The sequence below is a fragment of the Oenanthe melanoleuca genome, chromosome 1 (assembly GCF_029582105.1).
Source record: "Oenanthe melanoleuca isolate GR-GAL-2019-014 chromosome 1, OMel1.0, whole genome shotgun sequence".
Taxonomy (NCBI): domain Eukaryota; kingdom Metazoa; phylum Chordata; class Aves; order Passeriformes; family Muscicapidae; genus Oenanthe; species Oenanthe melanoleuca.
The window spans coordinates 93,415,578-93,437,703 of record NC_079333.1 but is presented as its reverse complement, the minus strand read 5'-3'; the positions used below and the strand labels follow the sequence as shown (position 1 = coordinate 93,437,703).

At 38.6% G+C, this 22,126-nt stretch overlaps 1 protein-coding gene across 2 annotated transcripts; it reads right to left on the bottom strand.

Moving 5' to 3' along the window:
- Window positions 1-826: 826 nt before the first annotated feature.
- Window positions 827-20,989, bottom strand: MSL3 (MSL complex subunit 3). 2 transcript variants are annotated; one of them, XM_056516270.1, is made up of 13 exons: window positions 20,703-20,989; window positions 18,809-18,891; window positions 18,143-18,238; window positions 17,485-17,585; window positions 16,502-16,593; window positions 15,644-15,766; window positions 15,021-15,181; window positions 12,988-13,146; window positions 12,474-12,736; window positions 11,975-12,084; window positions 11,675-11,774; window positions 11,162-11,246; window positions 827-1,729 (listed from the first exon to the last, which is right to left on the bottom strand). In XM_056516270.1, the coding sequence occupies exons 1-13, from the start codon at window positions 20,799-20,801 to the stop codon at window positions 1,630-1,632; spliced, it is 1,572 nt and encodes a 523-aa protein (XP_056372245.1). In that variant the 5' UTR covers window positions 20,802-20,989; the 3' UTR covers window positions 827-1,629. The 2 variants fall into 2 exon arrangements, with proteins under 2 accessions (XP_056372245.1, XP_056372235.1); XM_056516260.1 differs by lacking the exon at window positions 20,703-20,989 and adding an exon at window positions 20,148-20,582.
- Window positions 20,990-22,126: the final 1,137 nt, after the last annotated feature.

The following is a 22,126-nucleotide window of genomic DNA, read 5'->3' as shown; positions in this document are numbered from 1 at the left end:
CTGTCATTTGAGAATTATGAAAGCTTACAAATACAGGGCTTTCTTGGTACAAGAAAAGCATGTTTAAAAAAGAGCAGTGCTGCTAAATGGCAATTTTTAGAACTAACAATTACCAAATCTGCATACATCCATGCCACTGGTTTAACAACGACTGAGCTCAACTGACTCTTTATAGAAGTTTATGTAAAAAAGGAGAACCTAATTACAAAACCCTGGTAATCCTTATCTTTTGAATTCAAAAGCTTGAGCACACCACAGAACTCTAAGAGTGACAATGAATATCAACAGCTGATTTTACATTTCTTTTTGGCCTCTTAGCCTAAGCTTGCCATTTATGTTTAAAAGATGATTTCTCCAAATTACGTTTCTGCAAATCTGTGAGGAGACTTGAGTTCTGCATTACAGGTGGAAGTTTTCTGAACCACGAAGGATTAGAGTGATGAATGCATTTTGTAAACCAGAACCCTGTTTTCTCTCAGTGCTTTTAAAATCTGTCTTTCTTGATATAGCTGAGGATTTTGAAGGCCAGTGTTCTAAGTCCTGTATGTGGTTTCAACGACAAGAATTATGTTTCAATTAATTTCTACTGAATGTGTTGTCACATTTGTAGGAACTCAGTTCTCACTGAACTGCTATTTCCAGAGCCAGTGTCTAAAACAGTCTAAAGACATCCTTCAAGTCAGCAGAACACCCAATGATGCAGAAAGGGCTCCTCTCCATATGTTGTCAGTGCTCCCACCTCTCATTATACGCACACTTAGCACCCTCAAAAATACTAATTAAGCACAAACAAGATGTTTTAGACAGTCAAAATCACACATCCACATAGCAGCCACTGTGAACTTTATTAAGAAAAGAAGTGTTTGCCAATTAAACTGCAATGACTTCACTAACTTTCCCATTTACTTGTAGAAAATCAGTTCTTTCATAACGGCTCTGGAAATCATTGATTGCCAGGTAAATGCCGAATCCCTGGCAGTGTACGGTCTGCTTGGAAGCCTGTCAGCTTTACCATGAAAGGTCTGTATACACCTTTGCAAAATGCAAAGTCAGCAACACATCTTTCATTCAAACAACAAAGTCATTTTTGAGGCAGATGTCATGCTAGCCAAATAGCAAAGCCACCTTACATTAAGCAATCCTTTCTATCATGACAGTTCCACAAATGAAATGCAATTTGAGAGGAAAACAATCCATAAGATACCAGTTACAAATTCTCTTCATGTAACTGTTTAGTCAAGTCTTATTTCTCAGGCAGGAGAGGCTGAGCTACAATGAAACACAGCATGGTGATTTAGCTTCATGAAAATGTCCTGTTGCCAATGCATCTGCTTTTCCCTTCTTTGCTTTTTATTACTCTGTGTAGTCCTGTGCAGTAAAGTCAGAACAAGGCTTCTTCATTCACCTGGAGTCAGATTTATATCCAATCCACTAAGTGACTCACACCGCTGTCTATACACCCCTCTGAAAAGAAGTTCTCCATTCCTAAGTAATCCAACCATCACAAAGATGTTTTCCACTGTCTTCAACTCCAGAAGTTGGTTTAAGTCTTTTTTCATCTTGTAGCCATGTACCAGAATAGCATTGTCATGGGCTATGTATATTAGAATTTAATCCTTATTAATAGCTTCAGTAGATTGCCCGAGGATTTTTAGTACTGTAGTAGGCTTCACATGCAGCTACATAAGCAGATTCTGGGAAAAAATCATCATGGTATTCTGCTAAAAACCTGAGAAGAAAGCACACCAAAAAAAAAAAAAAAAAAAAAAAAAGGAACAGAATATTAAACATTTAAGAGAAAAGCTATTTTCAAGTTAATTTTTAAGCTCTGCAAAAAACACAGTCTGGGAATTAAGAATTATTACTCTTTGAAATTTGGCAGACAAAGGATTTGCCCTATTTTTTACAAGTTTCACATAGTTAGAAACAGCTTTCCCCTATCATTCTGGAAGACAACAAGCATTAAAAAAAATTCCTCAAGCTCAATAAAAAACAAAACCCCTAAAAAAATCCAAAACTTAAAGTTACACTCAGAAAAACAATTCAAAGAACTAGCATAGAAGAAAAAAAAGAGATCTTTCTGCAACTTCTGTAAGTTACTTGTTCAGCACACTATTTTCATTTCTGTCCTAACCAGTATTTACAGTTATCACTCTGTCAGTATCTTGTACAAATATCCAGGAACCATTACATCAAATCTTTTAAGGCAAATAAAGCTATGATTTTTCATATGTTTCATGTGCCTGTGCATTTAGAGTCTCCATCCTTTAGGAGAACCTGATTTAAATATGGGTTTCAATGACAAAACACATCCATCATAAATTCAGTTCCTTAATTTCTTATTTCTGCAAGATGGTCTGCAAATACTATTCATACTGCCAAGCACCCAACATTTTATGATGTTTTCCTGCTCTGCTAACACACAACTGTTTCTTTGGTTTAGGACTCAAAACAAAAATAAACAGTGCTGCTATGAACACCAGTAACAAACAGCTAAAATAACCACATAAGGTCTCTGTTCCTTCCTTTGACTTCAAAGGCACTGGGTTTATTAAGGAGGGCAAAAGAGCAAAATGGTTATTAAACTCAAGATTACAATCAAGCTGTACTTCAGAAAAAACACAGACCTTCAAACATACCTGGATATTAAAGATCAGCATCAATAAACATGGCAAAATGCTAGCAACATGCTTTAAGAGTAGGAAACAAAAACAACAGAAAACAATGTCATTTACAGAACCTGTGTTCTCTCAAGAAACAGTGGCGGGGGTGATAAGTTCACCATTGGAAGCTGAAAATATCAGTTTTACACAGCCAATACTTTGGACATAGGAAGCCCAAATTAAAAAGAAACATTCAGGTGAATGCCATAAAAACTACAGGCCTTCCCCAACCTCACTCACTGCTGTACTGCCTGAACTAGCATATCCTTTGATCTAAAGAGAGCCAAAGCGTCAAAGAATACTGGCAGGATCCTATAAATAAAGCACTTTAAATTTAATAATAAATATATTAATTGCTCAGATCTCACAGAAAATGGTGACAATAAAAAATTGCAAATAAATGAAAAGGGGTTGATTTTTCCCACACACCCCCAATCCTTGCACTTGAACACAGGCATCAAACAAGTGCTAAACTGGAAGAATAACTAGTTACATCCTACTAATTCTAGAAAAAGCAGTGAGAAATAGAAACTTTTTTAGAAGAAATCAGCCCTTCATGGTGTCACCATTATTTTAGAAGGCACATTGTCAACTTCTTCCTTATTTCACAGCAGCTCTGTAATTAACAGTATATAGATGGACCTAAATGGTTTCTGATGTAAAATGTATCAAACCATTAAAAAAAAGTACTGAAATTATATCTATTTAGAAGCTAATAAAATACCCAAGTCATCAACAACTATGACCTCTGACTTTAGCTAGCTACAAATCACTTTCTAGGAGGAGGAGTTGGTATAAAGCAAGTGTGGAAAAGCCTAAAACTTAACAGACTTGAACTTAACTCTTAGATTAGTACTTAGATTGCAGATGGTTTAGATGAGCCACAAGTGGTATTTAATTAATGATTCTTAATTAACACACATTAATGGCTCCAATACATTAAAAAGTTACAGGGGCTGATGAAAATCTTAGTGTCTTTGGATAACATTCAGTAATACAGTACTAAAGCTAGATCATACAAGGGAGCATGTTTTAAAAGAACCTTCAGAAGACATTTGGGTAGCTGACAGTTCCAAGAATTTTAACGGCAAGTAATGAGAAACAGGCTCACTTTCTCTTACAAATTTCCTGACTTTTGCTTAAATCAGTCATACATGCCAGTTTGGTGCATGCTAAAGTGACAGCTGGTACAGGTGAGAAATTTTAGTTGAGATACTGTGCCACAGCTAAAGCTCAAAAAAAAAAACCCCAAAAAAAGCAGAATGCACAGTCGAATAGTCAAATATACATCTCCCTGTTCTTCAAGAAACAGTTGTGAAAAGCAAAACACCCCAGAGCTAGCAAACACAAATTATTTTCTGCAGAGAAGTAGGAGAAAACTACTGAAGGAATGCAGCCAACTTCCATCCCAATCCCTTCTGTATGTGCATACAAAGAGCAGAGGCCCTTCTGAAGCTGCTTACTATTCAAAAGACATCACAGTGCAGAATGCTGGCACAAAAATATCAGGAGTCTCCTAAGACTTTTGCCTACTGGATATTTCACTATTGCTTTGCTCTTGGACAAGTTAAAACAGCACCAAGATCAATTATACTGTTACCTGCAAGTCATGAGCCAAGATTTAAAGATAGAGGGAGCTGTAATTAGCTGACACAGCCAATGTTCAGCAATAGATCAGAAAGCACATTGCTATCGAGCTATTCAGAAATTGTTTCATTATTTTTAACTTATTAATCTGATCAATTCAGTCACCTGTTGCATTATTGCCTTCTCAGTTTTTATACTTTTTATGAGTTCATATGCATACATCTGAACAGTGAGACTGCTGATGAGCAGTCAAGTTCTGGAATGCACAGTCCATACTGATTTGAGACTGCATGTATTTTTCATCATGAATGTCCTCAAAAATGAACTTACGCTTTATACTCATACTTAGAGCACAGAGGTAACACAGTACAATGCAGCTATTTTCCTCCCTATCACAGGTTCCTACAAGGACAACATTTCAGAAAGGTCTAGAGGGGATGGAGACAAGGGAAAAAGATGTGGGCAACTTGGGAATTCTTCAAGCGTAGGTGTTCTTAAGTAAGGAATAGCCTCACAAATATACTACCTGTCACATTCCAGGCCAATGCACCAAAAAGAAGAACTGAATTATCACTATCCACATTAGAAGGCCATTTGACACGTCATGAACATATCTCAACAAGAGTCACTGAATTAGTATGAGTTTTAAGAGCATCCTCTGGTGGGTCTTGTCTTGACACCACCAATGCAATCCATTACCAGAAGTCTCTGAATGAAGAAAAAAAAATTACTTTAAACATCAGCTACCATCCCATGATAAACTTAGGGACAGCCCAGAAAGTGTAAAAATGACAAAAAAGAAAACCTTAGTTTATAGAAAGACATCCTCAGTCATTAAGGTATAAGAAGACAGAGTCCAAAGGAAAAGTTTCCAGAAAGGTGACCTTACACACTTCTGCTACGGAGTTTTAAAAGGTAAGCAGATGCTTTGATGAGATCAGTGACCTGATCTAGATGCTGTTTGAAAGGCTACTGTAATGATCTATCTAAATTTGCTAGAATAACATTATGGGTCCTAACCCTATGAGTCACCTCATCAAAAGAAATGTCATTTACAGATTAAGAAGTTACCTCATCTCTGACATTACTACTCAAATGCAGGATTTGAAAACAAAAAGGCTTTAGGTTCACAAAAAAAACCATATGCCACCATCTGACCCTCACCCCTCCCCATTTATAGGCCTGTCTTCACCTGGAAAGCTGTTCAGGGCAAAAGATGACAAAGTCCATCATAACCCATTGCAGTCAACAGAAGAAGTGAAGTTTCAGATGTTTATTTTAATACCCAGTGTCTCAAGAACCATGCTAAAGGAGTAAACTGGCCAGTTTTTTTGACTGGACTCTTGTCACTGACTGATATATAGAAAGTGAGATCATATTCCTTGACCTTTTAAGAGAAAGTGTGAAGAACCCTGAAGATGCCAAGCTACCATCACAACATTTCCAAGAATCAGACTGAGTGAGAAAAAATTAAATTTTACCAAAGACCTTTTGGGAAAACAGTCCTACAAGAGCTCAATACAGGAGTCCTTGGTTTGTCGTGAGGATGAAGACCCACTCATGGTCAGGCCAGCATAGGTCCCTAGAGGGGCCTTCTAAAAAAACTACCAAAACACATTTAAAGTATTTGGGGCAACCTCTCAATTTAGATATATGATCCAAACCTCAGCTATTGACTAGCAATACGCTCACTCAAATTCCCAAGCACCTGGTGATTTGGAAAGCAAAAGGAAGAAAAGCAATTCACATGGTGAGTTTCAGGAACAGCTTTTGGCAATGCAACAAAACATTAGTCAAGGACAATAAGCACTGATGAATACATTCTGCAGAGCAGCCAGCAAAGCCCACTGAAAATAAGAACCTGCACAATACCAGGTACTCACTAAGAAGCACTCCACCTAAAGGTGCCAAAAGTTTGAGGGGGCCCAGAATGGCAATTACCTTTCTACCCATTCAATGAATACAGCAAAGCCCAAAAAATGGTAGTAATACCCTAAAATCAGCACTGCGCAAAGAGAATTCCTTCAATTCAAAGTGTTTCAAAACCTGGAAAAAATTGTTTCTTCACATGTTTGTGCACTCTAAATCCCTGTCTCCATTTATACTCAGAAAATTTGATTTTCTCACATTTAGGGTCCAATTCCATGAAGTTTTCTAGTGTGTCATAACCAAGTAACTGGTTAATCCAAAAAACTGAGAGAAAAAATCCCAGCATAATTCAACAGTATATATCAGTTAATGATATATAAGAAACATATATATGTTTAGATATATAATTATTATAAGAAACACTGGCACAATTGCATTATTTTCCATCTTTCATAATGTGATTTTTAATTACTTGCCTTTTTGCAACTGAAGTCACAATGACTCACAATGAGAAGGAACTCTATCACAAAGGAACTTTACCTAAAGATGTCTTCTAATCCATTCACCATGTGCAATGATTAATTTTTTCATTCTCAGACACAAATAACCTCTCATAACTGTACATTAGCACAGACTAGTGGTGATAATTCACCACTGCAGTTATATAGAATAAAAATACTACACTCAAAATGTACTGTCAGCACCAGAGATTTATTTCTTAAGGTTACTTGACACAATTTGTCATCTTTGTATATACACATTTTATCATCACAGTCCTCTAATTTGGTCACATTCTGACTTGGTTTTCTTCTCAGAAAAACTCAACAGTACCGAAATATTTTTCTACCCATGGAGCAGAATGGCACAACAGACACAAGCAAATTTTTGAGCATCAGGGGAAAAAAAAAAAAAAGAGATCTAAGCTTAAAGAAAATACTGAGTTTGAAATATCTGTGGGTTTTTAACAAAAATTAAAATACTTGACCATTAGCTCACCATAATCTGAAATAATTTGTTGGACTCACCTGAAAAAAATACTTATTAGAAATTTTAAAAGCAATATTTTAGAAATATATCATCACTTAATTAATTCCTTTGTATTTCACCAAAGTCAAAATATCTATGTCTTTCTGTACCACTTCATTTTGCCTTTTTCCTAAAATGCAAATCACATTCTCAAATTACATCACTGAAGATGGGTCTTGCTCTTGTAAAAACAGACATACTGTATCCTCCTAACCTTTAAGTAGCTCCTACTGGTTAACACGTGTGGGAGGAGGCCTCTGTTTCCAAAACAGTTTTCTAAGCCAAGGCTCTGTGCAAATTAATGGAAAAAGTAAAACAGAAAGAGGCACCTTCCTGCCAATCATTTCTCATCACTGAGACAACCTCTGGAGGCATGTTAGGCACCTCACCATGCCAGGAAATTGTAAAATAGAGCATATGTAGTAATTTATTTCAAAAGTGGCTAAAATAATGGAATTTGTTTAAAGCCAATACATCCTCTTACTCTAAAGCTATTAACTGGCAAGAAGATTTAATCAGGCATCTTTCAGTAGTCTGACTACCAGTTAGCACCAGTTAAAGTATTGGCTTCCACTGCTTCATCCTGAAGACTAAATGCAAACTAAGTGAACTTCTGTAAACCACTGGTGAGTCTGTTTTAGACTGCAAGTACTATGAATTATTTCAGAACTAAAAAATTTAGGATTCAGAATTTTGTACTTAATTTGAGAAACTGATTTTCTTCTGCAAATTCTCTTCTTCAAAAATCAACTTCCATTTTGCACACTTTCATTTTGAAGAAATTTTCATTTTGCACACTTCTAGAAAGCTGGACTAAGCACAGAGAGTAGAGTTTCTACTTAACACAAAAGTCAAAAAAGTGCATTTCCTTAAAAATATATACATTCCTTAAAACTATATATTGTCTGGGAAATTGAGAAAAATCTTGTCTAGCAGCAGTCTGAGGGCATGACTGGAAAATGCTATCCAATCATGGACAAATATTATTATGCAGCATCTCAAAGCCAAATTAATGCATCTATCATGTCCTAAGTAATCTCAAGACAACAAGCCTCCAGAAAAAGTATTACATTACGTCTCAGTTTTTCTCAGACAACAGGAGATTAAGAGTGCAAATGGTAAACTGTAAATTTTATCCATAAAATCATAATTCTAAATTAAATCAGTATCTATGCAAGAGCTAAATCAGTTTTGTACTGTATAAAAGTTTTATTTAAGAATACATAAACTATTTATGCTTGACTACTCTTATCTAGATGTCAAAGAAGATTCATGAGTAGTTTTATTAATGCAAGCAGACACATCAGTCCTTTGCTATTAGAGAAATAAAGAAAATGAAAGTACTTCAGCTTCTCACTCAAGAGCAGTTCACTTAAAAAAAAATTAAGCAGTCCTAAGTACACTGCCTGCCATTTCCTAATGCACATAGACCTTGTAGACAAGTTCTTACTGTCCAAAAGTTAAACCAGAACAGAACTGATGTAAAATATTTCCATTAATCCTTTCATTTCCAAAAAGGAAAATGTGAAAATTGAATGTGAAAATTGAAGAACTAGTACTGATGCCTAAAATTTTTAGCTTCTTGTATTTTTCATGTATTTGTAGCTTTGTAGATTGATAAAGCATGGCTGTAGTTTCTAATATTTTTCCTATCTTTCTTCCCTACATTTAGAAACAATAAGCTAACCTCATACACACATTTCCTAAATATTGTTTAGTCTTACTCCAAGAAGCAAATCAACTATACATTCTGTTTTCCAACCAGAATCTGGACCAGACATTAAAAAAGTGGGGCAAAAGAAACCCCTGGACTGATTTCAGTGGGACAGGACCCCAGGGATTATTACCTAACCCATCAACCTTTTAATTGGACACTATGTGGTAAGTATACTAATTGACTTACCTTATAAAAATTTCAGAAGTACTATACCACATGTGATTTTCACCATACTGTGTACCTGAAAGCCTTCAAGTAAAGGTTTGCTTTTATATTCACTCTAACAAGCTTTCCTGTGATTAGAAACAGATAATGCAGAACTATTTCTGTGATAAAAACCAAGCATGAACAAGTGTCTAGAAAATGTAATTGTTTGACCACTTTCAATGATAAGCAGCACAAAGAAATGAATACCCAAATGAAAACTTTTCAAAGCACCATGTGAATACATGTTGAGAAAAAAAATTTGCACTAGTTTTTATTGCCCAGTAGCATAGCTGACAAGGAAACTAGACTAAGGAAAGTATTTATTACAAAGCTACCCAATGCCAAGTGCTTCCTACAGCAGTAACTAACTTTGAAGCCTTTTTGACACTGTCAAGAAAGAGAGTGCTTGAAAAAACACAGCCTTCAAGTGTTTTGTTGTAACAGATCTGTGATATCCACATTATGTTTGCCTTGTGGGGCTCATTTTGGTTTAGTTGTGGCCTGGCCTCAAGGACTGAAGCACTTCTGGTTAAGTGCTTCCTAAAAGGAATGCAGGTTGTGTATTTGGAGGACTCTCCACCACGACACAAAGTATGGAAAAGGGGGAACTACTGAGAGATTTGCTTCAAAAGCACAGTGTTCTATCTCCCCTAAAAATGATGATGTTGAAATATGATTTATTTTTATTTCTATTTATAGATGACTACACATTTCAATGAGATGCTCAGATGGAAAAGTAAAACACATACAGATAACTACCACTAGAAATTTCAGTTCCCTTAAGCAAGCCTTTCCAAATAAGCAACCTTTATTGTATGGCGTGTAGGGGACGTGTTTCTCCTTTAATCTATTTTACTCCAGCAAAGCTTATCCTTAGAATGGATATGAAAACATTGTATTAAAGACAAAGAACAGAGATCTGCTCTGATCAACACAGAAGAATCTGAACAGGCAAAGGTCTGATAAAAACTGATCTGATCCACAGTGAGGCAGGCTCTCGAAGAAATAATCACTTCAAGCCAAAACAGTCTTCCAACAATGAGCTCTAATTCTGTCCTGTTTAATTTAAAGGTATTTTGAGTGCCAACTAGGATCTGACAAAAGAGATGCAAAATTGAATCAATAAAACTTGACAACTAACTGCTTCCAGAGAAAAACTGTGTATTGTAGACACTTTGACATTGGAAAATCTTCTATTTTCAATAAGCAAATAATGTAAAAGCTGTTTAAAGCTTTCATCTTCCCAATCTCTAATGCAAGGTTTTTTAATGCTGGTGTAATTCTACCTTACCTTTCCATAAGTGGCTACTTGAATTTAAATTAAAATTTCCACATCTGTTCCATTAGCATCTATGATACCTTCTCCTGAAGGTTTTTCATGACAGTTTTATTTTTCAGTGTACTGATGCTACACAACACAGTGCCAACACTAGATATCTAACCCCATCCTCAATGTCATGCAGAAATACTAATTACAGTACCTGAAAAACCAATCTGATCAGGGTGCAGGTATGACCTTACTGACTCCAGTGGTAGAGCTAATATCACCAGAGAGCTGTGTATCTCTATAAAGCACAGAGAACACTGCACTGCACCACAGAGAAACCTTCATTTAAAGCTCAGTTTAGACAGATATTTCTTTTAAAAAACCACCACAATTAAAAATTTATTTTAAAGCACAAGTTTCACCCCTGCTGATATTGATACAACATCAAAACTCTCAAGACCTTGCTCGAGAAAAATACCAATGCAGACTTTGCATTTCTTCATAAAACATGCTACTTAGACAAGTCAGACTTGTCATTCTACACATATCAACAAACTTTCATGCTTCAGTTCTATATCAATGTGTTTACCAAAATTCAAAGTAGAAAATTCAGGTTCCCTTCAACTGGAATTACAGAATAAAAAAAAAAAAAAATCTTTTATTCATCTTTACTCAAATTGCTATTGTTAAAATGGTATATTAGTTTTATCATAATCTTGTAGTTATAGAAAATGAATATCTTATTTTAAACCCCCTTTGCCATTCCAGGATATTTAGATCTACATAACAATGGAAATACTGCTGTGGTACACTGTGTCACATTACCTCAGAAACATCTCGAAGTGTTTTACTAAAGCCTTCAGGTTTTTGTCAGGAAAGCACATCTTCCCCAGTATTTCTGGTAGTTTTACTGTGAATAAAAGAAAATGTTTACACTTCTTCTTGTAAAAGCAACTTCAAATTACTTATATCCACTATAGAGAAAAGAATATAAAAATTTCTTCTCAGCACTGCCCACTTTTCCTTGCAATCTACTTTTTATCTTTCAAAGTCTAACTAAATAGAAACATGCTGAGAAAGTGAATGCTGCAAGGTTTAATGATGTTTGATAGTGTACTGGCAGTAATGCTGCTTTGCTTTTCTTAAATGAAGGCTTACAGAGCCAATAAGATAACCAAATCTATGAATAGCCTAAAAATTCCAAACAGAATAAAATGTACATTCCTCCAAGAATAAAAATACATTTAATAAAGCAAACAGAAAAATCACACAGATAACAGGACTGGAAAAAAAAAATAAAGCAACTTTGATTGAGCAGAGAATTTTGCATCAGTTTACCAAACATCCTCAGCAAATGCTGAGATCCATAGATATAAGAGGGAGGTGGTGGTTGATCACTTGGTGGATAATTCTCTGGCATCAATTTCCAGGACAAAACCTACACATAAAATATGAAAATACTGGTTATGAAAACTTCATAACATCATAAATAATTTAGTCTGTACAGAACTTCAAATTCAAAGACTAAATAAGTAATACCAACAAAATCTTTTCTTACTCTAGAAGAGTAGACCCTACTCTACAGTCCACAAAACTTTTAGTCTTTGAATCTAGGACAGTAACATCAAAAGCTGTTACCTCATTCAATTCGTTGTTTCTTCTACCTTCAAAGCCAGTAAACACTGTGCTCCCTTCTTTGCTAGGAGTCAAAGTTATAGGTGAAGATGACCCGCTGTGGACAGGTGTTTCTTCAGAATGAAAGAAAAAGCAAAACAAATGAAATAAGAAAAAATTTATTACTTGTAAATTATTACTTGGAACTGTAGGCCATTAAATGCATCTAAGGCCCGTTGCTAAAATGTTCCAAGTCTTAAACACTGAAATTCAATAAAGGCTATCCTAAAATAGACTCACAGAAAAGCAGCTCACTGCATTCTGTGGAAAAACACAACAAAGTACTGAGAATATTGCTTTGTATTTCTCTCTTTGGTAATAAAGCCTCAGAATTAAAGAATTGATACAAAAAGTAATGATTTCCCACTTCTATCATTCAGTTTAGAATCCACGCAGTATTAAAAAAGAAAAACCCAGGATTTTACACTTTGTTTAGAGCAGCACTGTGAAGAGAAACACCTACTTTTTTCCAGGTGCAGGAAGAGCTTTGGCATGGAGGCTGGTGTCTCGAGGTGCCGCCGCTTGGGCTGCGGGGACGCGCTGCTCTCCGACAGCCTGTCGCAGTTGGAGCTGTGGCGCGTCGAGCGCCGCAGCGACTGCAGGATCTCGGGCTCAGCCTTCCGCCTCTTCGGCGTGGCTGGCTCCCCTGTGGTGGGCTGGCTGTCAGTCGACTGAGGCGTGGGTGGATTCAGCAGAGGAGGGCTTGGGGAAAGTTCCTCCTGATTTCTAGGAAATTAAGGCAGCTTTACAGAATTGAAGAGGTCAGGGCTCTATCCACAAAAATAACTCTTCTAGTTTCACTGATCTTATGGAATACTTACTCAGAAAAAACAGTCTCCCAGTAACTATTGAACTGATGATACCCTCTATTAAATACTATTTTCCAGAAGTATGCTTACCTTCAAATTAAAGTTAAAAATATCACATTTGCCTACCTTTTGAGATAAGCAGTATTAAACTTCTTATATCTAACCTACCTGTTAGTATTTGTTGAGTTTTCTTTGATAGGAAGAAAGAATTTTGATGAAGTCACCTTCTTAAATTGAGCTTGTTCATAAGGATAGAGCAAAATTAAGGGAAGTGTGAAGTCAAATGTTATTCTTAGCCCATCCACCATCTCTTTACATAGCTCGACACTAGAGGGGAAAAAATTAGGAATTTCAAAGTTGCATGACAACATTTTTCAGCATGGCCATACAAAATTGCTCTTTAATACAGTCCATTAACATCATAACTACAATAAGCTGATTCAATCACTAAGTAATGATAAACAATTAAAAATACACTTAAAAAAACAATGATTGCTCTTGTTAACTTCAGAAATGCAGATTTTTAAGAGGTCTGTTTCATAACTCAATCACACAACTGTTCTGTTGTATTACTATTCACAAAATTAATAAAATCTACTGTAGAGTAAATAGTCAGATGTTTTCCAGGTAAACATTATTTTGGTTTTTCAAGTTCACTAGGCCAAAAAAAGAGGCACCAGCCAGAACAAGTAAGTACTCAACAGACTGAATCTCTGTCTAAAAGGCATGAGTAGAATTTGACCTATAGCCACTAAGATTCAGTTAAGGCTGTGCTCAAGAGATATCCAGAACCAACAAAACCAGATACATTTGCATTGGAGAGCAGTTTCCAACAGTCTGCTCTGGTAATCAGAGCACTGCATTTGCATGCTACCAGGAATTTCAGTTCCAGGCCTGTGTAACAGACTTACAACATTAGGTGATGAGTACATGAGCTATTACAAGTAGAACACAGAGTGCAGCACACCTGCAACACCTCTCACCTTTGTGGAGGTACTCCCCTCTCATGTTTCAAGTGCACATGTCTATGGTAACAGAATCTGACTCTGCCAAAATGACCATGCCAGAAATTCCAAACCTCCAGCATATCATACCACCTACTAAAACTACTACACGTGAATTGGGTCAGGGGACCATCATGTGTAGAAATTCTATGAATCCAAGGTCAGTATTAACACTTATTCAGTGTTAGAGCAGTAAGGGAAATATAATGAAGATGTCAGCTCAATCTCTCCTACTTAATGATCACTGAAACGATACCCATTTTTTTACTAAAGCACTTTATTTCATTTTTATTGAGGAAGTTACTTAAACATAAACCTGCAAAAATCATAATGTGTGTAAAATCTTCTGCTCGTATTTCTGCTACTTCAACTAACCTTTTGTTTGGCAGACTGTACTACAAAGAAGGAAAAGTGTCAATCTGTCAAAGAATGAATGACATCAACATAAAAGACAATCACAGGCTAAAATAATGCAAGGAATAGCATAATTACACTCCATTGAAATAGAACATTAACACAAGTCAGGATTTCTCTTTGATAAGATTTCACCCTATTGTACTTAGAATAGAAGCAGTGTCATCTAATATCAGAAATCTTTAATGTAAGAGAAAAAATCCCCAAAAAAAATCAAAAAACACCCCACTGCAAGCAAGCATGGGTAATGCATTTGCAACATGGTAGAAGAATATACAGCTCAACTGAGAAGATAGACAAAGACATCATCAATTTCAACAAATCAGGATTTGCATTACCACAGTTTCCCTACATACCGACTCAAATATTCATATGCCCATTCAAAACAAACACCTTGCACTTCAAATTTTTTGTAAGTGTTTTGTATTAAATTTTTATCCTTATTAAAACTTGAACCTATTCAAGTTTATCTGAACAGGGTATTCTTATATCAGATATGAAATTCTTCACTGACAACAGCAACACGTTCTTCCAAATGGATCTTGATATTTATAAGAACTTACATGATAAAACATGATATTGATACTTTTGCATAATGACTTTTCAGGGTATAGGGACTATCACTGATAAATGTATCAGTGCTACTCTACTATAGTTACCTGCCAAATACTTTGAGCCCTGTAAATAGATACACATTATGGTATAAGCTCAAAGAAATGAACAGCCATAAAACAAAACACAGAATGCAAGAGTGACAACAGCAGTGGACTAAAGATTACTTACTTCTTCTCTGGTGGCACATAATGAAGATTCATATTAACATGTGGAGTCATCTGATGGTGCCGAGACCTTTCATTGGCTGAAAATGCAGCATTAATTGCAAAGTGTTTTACATACGACTCCAAGATCGTTATTATATTTGTCTGGCAAGGAAGCTTCACTAGCTGAAAAAGAAACAACTAATTAATGTCTTATAAAAACAATAAGTAAGTATATCAAGTAAGAATCAGAGCTTGTAATGTATCAACTAATTTAGTAAATGTCTAGTGCATAAAAGCAAATTCAGGACTGTATTATTTCAACCCTTAAACTGCATTTTTTAGTAATATCAGGAGAAACAAGAAACATGGCCAGATTAACAAGTCTGCTGCCATTTCCAGCTTTCAAAAGCAATCTGCATTCCAAAGCAGCACAAAACAGTACACTGTTAAATATGACAAGCCACTGTAACAGCTATAGAGAAGTCTACTCCCTACAATCTCTGTATTGTTCCTTGCCCTGTCAGAGCTCACCATGAAGTTAAAAAGGTAACGTTAAAAACCTTTAGGACTTGTATAAACAAAAACTACTTTTGACATCCTCCTCACACCTCTCTGCACATTAGAGTCTCAACTTTTATTTCATACCCTTTTTCTTCTATTAATATAGTAGCAGTCTTCCTCAAGCTTCTTTTTCAAGACTTCAGGAATTTCTATGCTTATTGCTCTTTCTTCCATGTCCCTTTTTGTATGAGTGTCTTGTTCTTCTTTCTACAACAGATCAGTGAAAGAAAAAATTATATTGGTTGTGAAAGAACTTCAGTAGTAAAGATGCAAGTGGATAATAGCCTCAATGCAGACTATTTACCAATACTGCTCTTGAAACCATCTGCAAATTCATTTTTAATACTATTAGTGTTCTCTTAATATTTAACTAAAAAAAAAAAAAGATCAGCAGAAGCTTCTTAGTGCTGCTGCTTCATATCACCCACACTGTAGTAGTTAAATTCTACAAATCTTCAGATTGACTGTCTACTGTGGAAAAATAAATAGTTTTTTCTTGAAAACAGTCCTCTCTACATTTTAACTTAAGACCAGGGTTGACATGCCTCACTGCCTCACAGTAAAATATAAGACAAACATCCTGCTGCTATTAGGGTTTGCCCAACCTGCACAGACAAGTAAATTCTTACAGCACCTACAAAAGTGGAAAATCTAGTCTACAATTTCTCTAATTCTAATATACATTTTCTCTCCATAAGCCATTTGTGTAGAATGAGAAGAGAAACAAATGTGTATTTTTAGCATTGTATCATATAGTTCTATAAAAAAATGACATTTTAAGATTTTCAAAATCAATATCACAGTAAACACAAGAAATAAGAAAATTATGCTTTTAATCCCAGCTAAATTACCAGCTGTGGCCTATATTTAATCTACTTCAATTTTTCCAGTTTCAAATACAGATGTTTAAATTCTATTAACTTAAGGAACACACGAAAATACCATTTCTGTTCTCTCATCTATGTCACTTTCTTCACTTTTTATTTCTTCATCTGTTCCTTCATCACTGTCATCAGAAGAAGAACTACTTATAGCTGCAGAAAAGAGATTTCATATATTTATTATTACAGAGGTTATGACAAATCAGTTTGAAGTCTCAATGCAAAAAGAACCCCAAAAACCAAAAAAAACCCAACCCACTAAAAAACCACAACTAGCTTTATTACATTTACATTTACATTTATTGAGGATGACTAATTCTAATTGAATTAAACATGCATTATTCACAGATCACTGCAAATGTTCTAAACATGTGAGTTTATGGGAAGTATTCTTGAATCCTCTCTAATTGAAAAACACTCACTTTTAGAAGCTCCCTACATTCCTGAGCACCCACATTTTCATTGGACTTTAGCTCTGCACAAGGGATTAACATATTAATCATTCACTCAAAAAGCATGAATCTGTGTAACAACAGTTCCCAAAAAAATCAGTTTAATGTCAGCCAATGTTCCTGCTGGCTTTCTAGTCACGAATGAAAATGCAGGAAATTAAAGACCTGGATTGAAAGTGAAATCAGCCAGTCAGCTGACAAGAAACAGAGCTTTGTGCTAGGTAGACTGGGGAAAAAATAATCTTATTGCCCTCAAAAATACACAAACACTAGCAGGGAAATGCTGTGTTTCCTAACATCAAACAAAGGGCTTCTCACACCTATTAATACTACGCTAAAGAAAATAGCATTAAGCTCTGAAATCGATGATTAGAATTGAGTAGAAGAGATGTAAGAAGTCTCTGGAATACAAGAAGAAAACAGATATTCTATCCCAACAGATGCTTAGCATGAAACACAGATCTCAGTTTCCATACAACTGCCTTTGTATATTTCAGATGGGACCATGATACTCTCCTGGCAAGTGACACCATGCACTTCTCCCCTAGGTCAAGGCATCCCACCAGTTACCAAAGGATGAAAATAAGCTCACAGTTTTCGCTACTCTCATCATTTTCTTCAGCAGGAAGGCTTTTTAACACAGAGTCAACACCAGGCAACCTGCAACGTCTCTTCCTTCTTCCCTTTCTTCTCCTACAGAACATAAAATGGTTCACTGATATTCGGGTAATATTATTTCATTTGTTTATCCTAGCTAATTTGATTATGTGCAAATGCACAGGAAACCTATGTTTGAGTTATTTCAATTAATTAATGCTGAAATCATTTGAACAATCCTTATTTGAGAGAGGATACCCTAATGCCTGCACATTACCTCATATTCATGTTCTCAATCAGATCCTCAAGCCATGGCCAGCCCATAATAGATTATTGCCTTTGGCTCAAAAACACTTCAGGTTTTCCTAAAGTATTTTGCAAGTACATTTCTTTGGGAAGATGCAGATCCAACACACAGGCACTTCACAGCAGCAGTTAAGAATAATGTAGTTATTGAGTTGTTAGCCTTTTAGAGTGTTAATCCACAGGTCTCCAGCTTAGAGGAGCTCTTTAGAATGCACTGACTGTATTATGCAGATATCTACCACCTACAGCATAAGCTCAAACACCAAACTCAGTTGCAGACACCTGGATGTATTTGTCTGAACCTGAAAGTGAATCTCATTTATTCTGAGGCCAAAAGGATTTCTTACATGCGAGCCACAGCCTTCCGTGCCAATTTACGCTGTAATCTGCGGTTTTCGTCTGTATCCCGAAGAACATGATCTTCAGCTGCCCATCTATCCCAGCTATGGACAGGTCAAAAGAAAAGAAAAAATTGCTATGAATATACACCACTCATGATTACCAATGAATTAATATACTTTAAATTTACAAAGGACTCGTTTAATGTCATTCAGAAGCAACATCTGCATCACAAGGTTTGCACTCCTCTCTGTTTGCACAGGTTCAGCTCTCACGGGGCCATCCAAAACCTCTCAAGCTTTGCCTCAACCCACAACAGCATTTCTAGCACTGACACATACTCTCAATCACAGTCAAGACACTGCACTCATGTACTGGCCTTACAATCAAACAATCCAGGGCTAGATTTAACAAAGCATAAACCTTTATCAATGGAAACTTAGGGACTGTAAGTATATGCCACAGACATATATCCCATAAGGCTTAAACTCATGTCTATCAAAGCAATTCATTGAAATTTATGGATACAAACCAATGTCAACATGAGCAAATACATTAAAAGCATTTGCAAAAACAGAAATACTCCTGCAAACATCGGTCCTTTGATATTCTGTGCAAAGCCTGTTCGTCCCAGAAGAAAGGGATAAACTGAAACCACACATACAGGTTCTCACCTTCTGTTCCAACCGTTAAAATGGATCAGATATTCTGGAATTTTTCTGCCTTTCTCATCTTTTCCAACAACAATATCAACAATCTGAAACAAATATTGAATAGTACATATTAATAAGCTTGAGAGAAAGTAAGCCTTTGGGTATTTGAAAAGTTTATGTACAGAGAAAAAAAAGAAAACGCAACAGACTTGTTATTTTGCCAGTTAATATTGATATGAACAGAAGATAATGATTATACTAAATGATCAAAAAAACTAGCTTTCTTGTCTACTACTCTTAACACTGCAAACTGCTCATCTTTGTCCTATCCTCATATGTCCCATGCTTTCAAGACAGACAGAGGGAGACATCAAACAGTGCAGTAGCACAGTATAGATATGCAGATCTGGGCTACTTACACTTTCGCCCCTGTGCTGTCTCCTCAAGACCCTACGCAGGAAACACAGTCCTCTATAGAAAAACCTCAGAAACATTGCTCTATTGAACACTACAGACTCTCAGTCACAAAACATTACAAGGCTTTGGGAATATCTCAACCTTTGTTTTCATGAACGTGCAATGGCCAATCTGAAAGGGCCTGCACCTCAGAAGAAAAGGATGTGGTGCCTACACTTGAGTGGCTTGCAATAGATCATGTATCAGTACTTAGGCTACAATGATGTTTAAATTTAGGAGCCTACAATTTAAGAACTATTGATAGATTCACAGACAGTTATTCTGTTTAGGGTACTTGACAGTGAAGAAGAAAAGGTACTATTCATTTTTGTGCTCAGCTAATGGGTTTACTGGGATAGGAACTACAGCTACCAGGTTGTTAGGACACAAGAGTAAGTGCACAAACAAAAAGGCAGTCCAAAATAATACAGGATGTTGGTATTCCTAATCTAAGATGTTTGAGAAACACAGACAAGCACAACTAGCAAACCTGCAGAAAAAAGTAGCAATTTCATCAAGAACCCAGTTACAACACTTCCTTTTTTATCTCTCTCTGCACCAAAAAATCCCCAGAACTCTGTTTCTTAGTCGGACACAGACAATTTAGTATTGGAAAAAAATCTTGTGTACCACTGGTACTCCAAAAAACCACTGTATTTACATAAAGCTCTATCATTACTCGTAAGGTCAGGCCCTAACTGAGGCATTCACCTCTTACCGCAACACCGACGGCCCACCGCGCACTGCTTACTATCCTACTTCCGTATACTCTCCTGCACCAGAGGTACCACTAACACCTTTCTGAAACGCGGAAGGGCGGCCAGCAAGCGTGGGAAAGCGTGAAGGGAAACAAGTACAGCTACGCTACAGAACTGCAGGGGTGGCAGAAAGAGTTCAGAATTACTTTGCAGTGTTCAGGCGAGAACGAAGGCGGGAAGCGCGTCCGACACCTGCAGCGGCGCTGGGCGGCTGGGCTGCCTACCTGCCGCGACAGGCAGGCCCCGGGAGCGCGGGCCCCATCGCCGCTGCGCCCAGCGCCCAGGCCCAGAGGCGGGCCAACAGCGCACCCCAGCTCCCGGAGCACCGGCCTGAGCCGCCCGCAGGGAGCAACAACGGAGGGAGGACAGGCCCGGCGGGGACGGCACCGCCTCGCCTCGTCTCCCTGTCCCGCGGCGGCCCGCGGCCCCACGCCGGCTGTCCCCTCCCCGGGCCAGAGCCCGTTTCCCGCAACAAGTGCGGCTGCCGGCAGAGCCGCCTCCCCCCCGCCGCCTCCCCGGCCGGGCCCACAGCCGCTTCCCGCGCCGCCTCCGCCCGGGGGCGCGCCCAGCGCCCGGCGGGAGCGGTAACGGGAGAGCAGGAGCCGTAACGGGAGCGGGCGGGCCGCGCGCCGGCCCCGCCCCGCGCCCTCCCGCCCGCCGAGACGCGGGAGGGGGAGGTAGGAGCGCGCGCGGCCGGTCACCTTGGCATCATAGAGCACTTTGGCTTTGGTGGGGTCGGGCTCGAAGCAGAGAACTCTCTCTCCCCGGTGGAACTTAAATTTCATTCCCCGCGAGGTCATTTGTTCATCATGGCGCAAAGGAGAGGAGCCCCGCCCGCTCCCGCGGGGAGGCGCCGCGGACGGCCCGGCCCCGCCCCGCCCCCGGCTCCTGCGGCGGGGGCGGGCGGCCGGGACGGAGCGGGGATGCAGCGCCCGGCTTGCTCTGCCCCGTGCGGGCGAGCGGCGTTCGGCCCTGGGCGCCGCGGGGCCGGCCCGCCCGCCTCTGCCCGCCCGTGCCGGTGCCCGCCCCGCCGGTCACGCGGGGTGCGCGGCACGGGCTGCGGGAGCCGGCGGCGGGAGGGGCGGCGGCGGCGCGGGGGACGCGTCCTGTCCCGCCGGGCGGAGGGGCGGCCCTGCCCTGGGCCGGGGGCGGCCCTGGAGGAGGGAGAGCTCCCGGCCGTGGCGGCGGTGCCCCAGCGCCGTGGGGCCGGGGCGTGCGCTGGGCCTGTGCCCGCCAGCCGAGCGGGCCGGGGTTAAGTGCACCGCGAGAACAACAGCGGCCCTTCTCTCTGCTGCTGCTTCCCCTAAGCGTCAGCAGATACTCCCATTCCTCACCCTCTTTCCCGTGTTCTCTGCTAAAAAAAACCGCCCCTTCTTCCAAGATGGCTTTGTGTACGTTCTAACGTCCCGCAAGGTTTGTTGTGCTCTCCGTTGTTCTTTCAGCCTTCCTTCAGGAAAATCAGAAATAAATAGGGTTTTAATTTCAGATTCTACAAATACACATCCAGTGCAGATAATCAAAATCAATACACAGTTTTTTTGCCAGTTTATGCTGACTAATGCCTGGAAGGGACCTCATGGGGTTCAGCCAGGGGAACACTACAGTTTCCCACACGATGTTTATTGGATGCTCCCTCAGGCTGTTGCAGTTTTTATGCCAGTTCTGAATTTCTGATTTACACAAGACCATAACGGCTGAGAGGCCTGAGCTTAGCAAGCCTTATGGAAAGACCAGTTAATTTGTGATAATTTAGTATTTCTGAAGTTGTTCTTCTGTGGAAGCTGTTCAGGAGATGGATGACTCTAGACTGTGCAACTGAGCATACACTAGTTTGGTGCTAAGGGGAAGAGGATTTTATATCCTCGTATCTCTTCTCCAGTCACTGAGACTGATAGCAAAGCTAGAAGCTGTAAGGAATGCCATGCAAGAGAACATAGGGTTCTAGTGTATTACCAGAAAGTTTCTCAAGGTAAAAAATGATGGAGGGTATCCAGAAAACAAAGTTCTGAGAAGGTGACTGTTCCTGGGGATAGGATGGACTGAATACTCAATTTCTTTTGATTCAAAATGTACTTTTTATTGTGGGAATGGTTGGAAAAAGCCTATAAATTTGCTGCTAAGACTG

Excerpts from the sequence above, each read along its gene's own strand:
- MSL3 (XM_056516270.1), bottom strand. The coding sequence starts at position 20,801 with ATGACCTCGCGGGGAATGAAATTTAAGTTCCACCGGGGAGAGAGAGTT. Across the intron at positions 18,239-18,808 it reads TTTAACGGTTGGAACAGAAG|CTGGGATAGATGGGCAGCTG; the intron begins GTGAGAACCTGT and ends ACCTGTCCATAG. Across the intron at positions 11,247-11,674 it reads GCATTTGCTGAGGATGTTTG|TAAAACTACCAGAAATACTG; the intron begins GTAAACTGATGC and ends TTTTATTCACAG.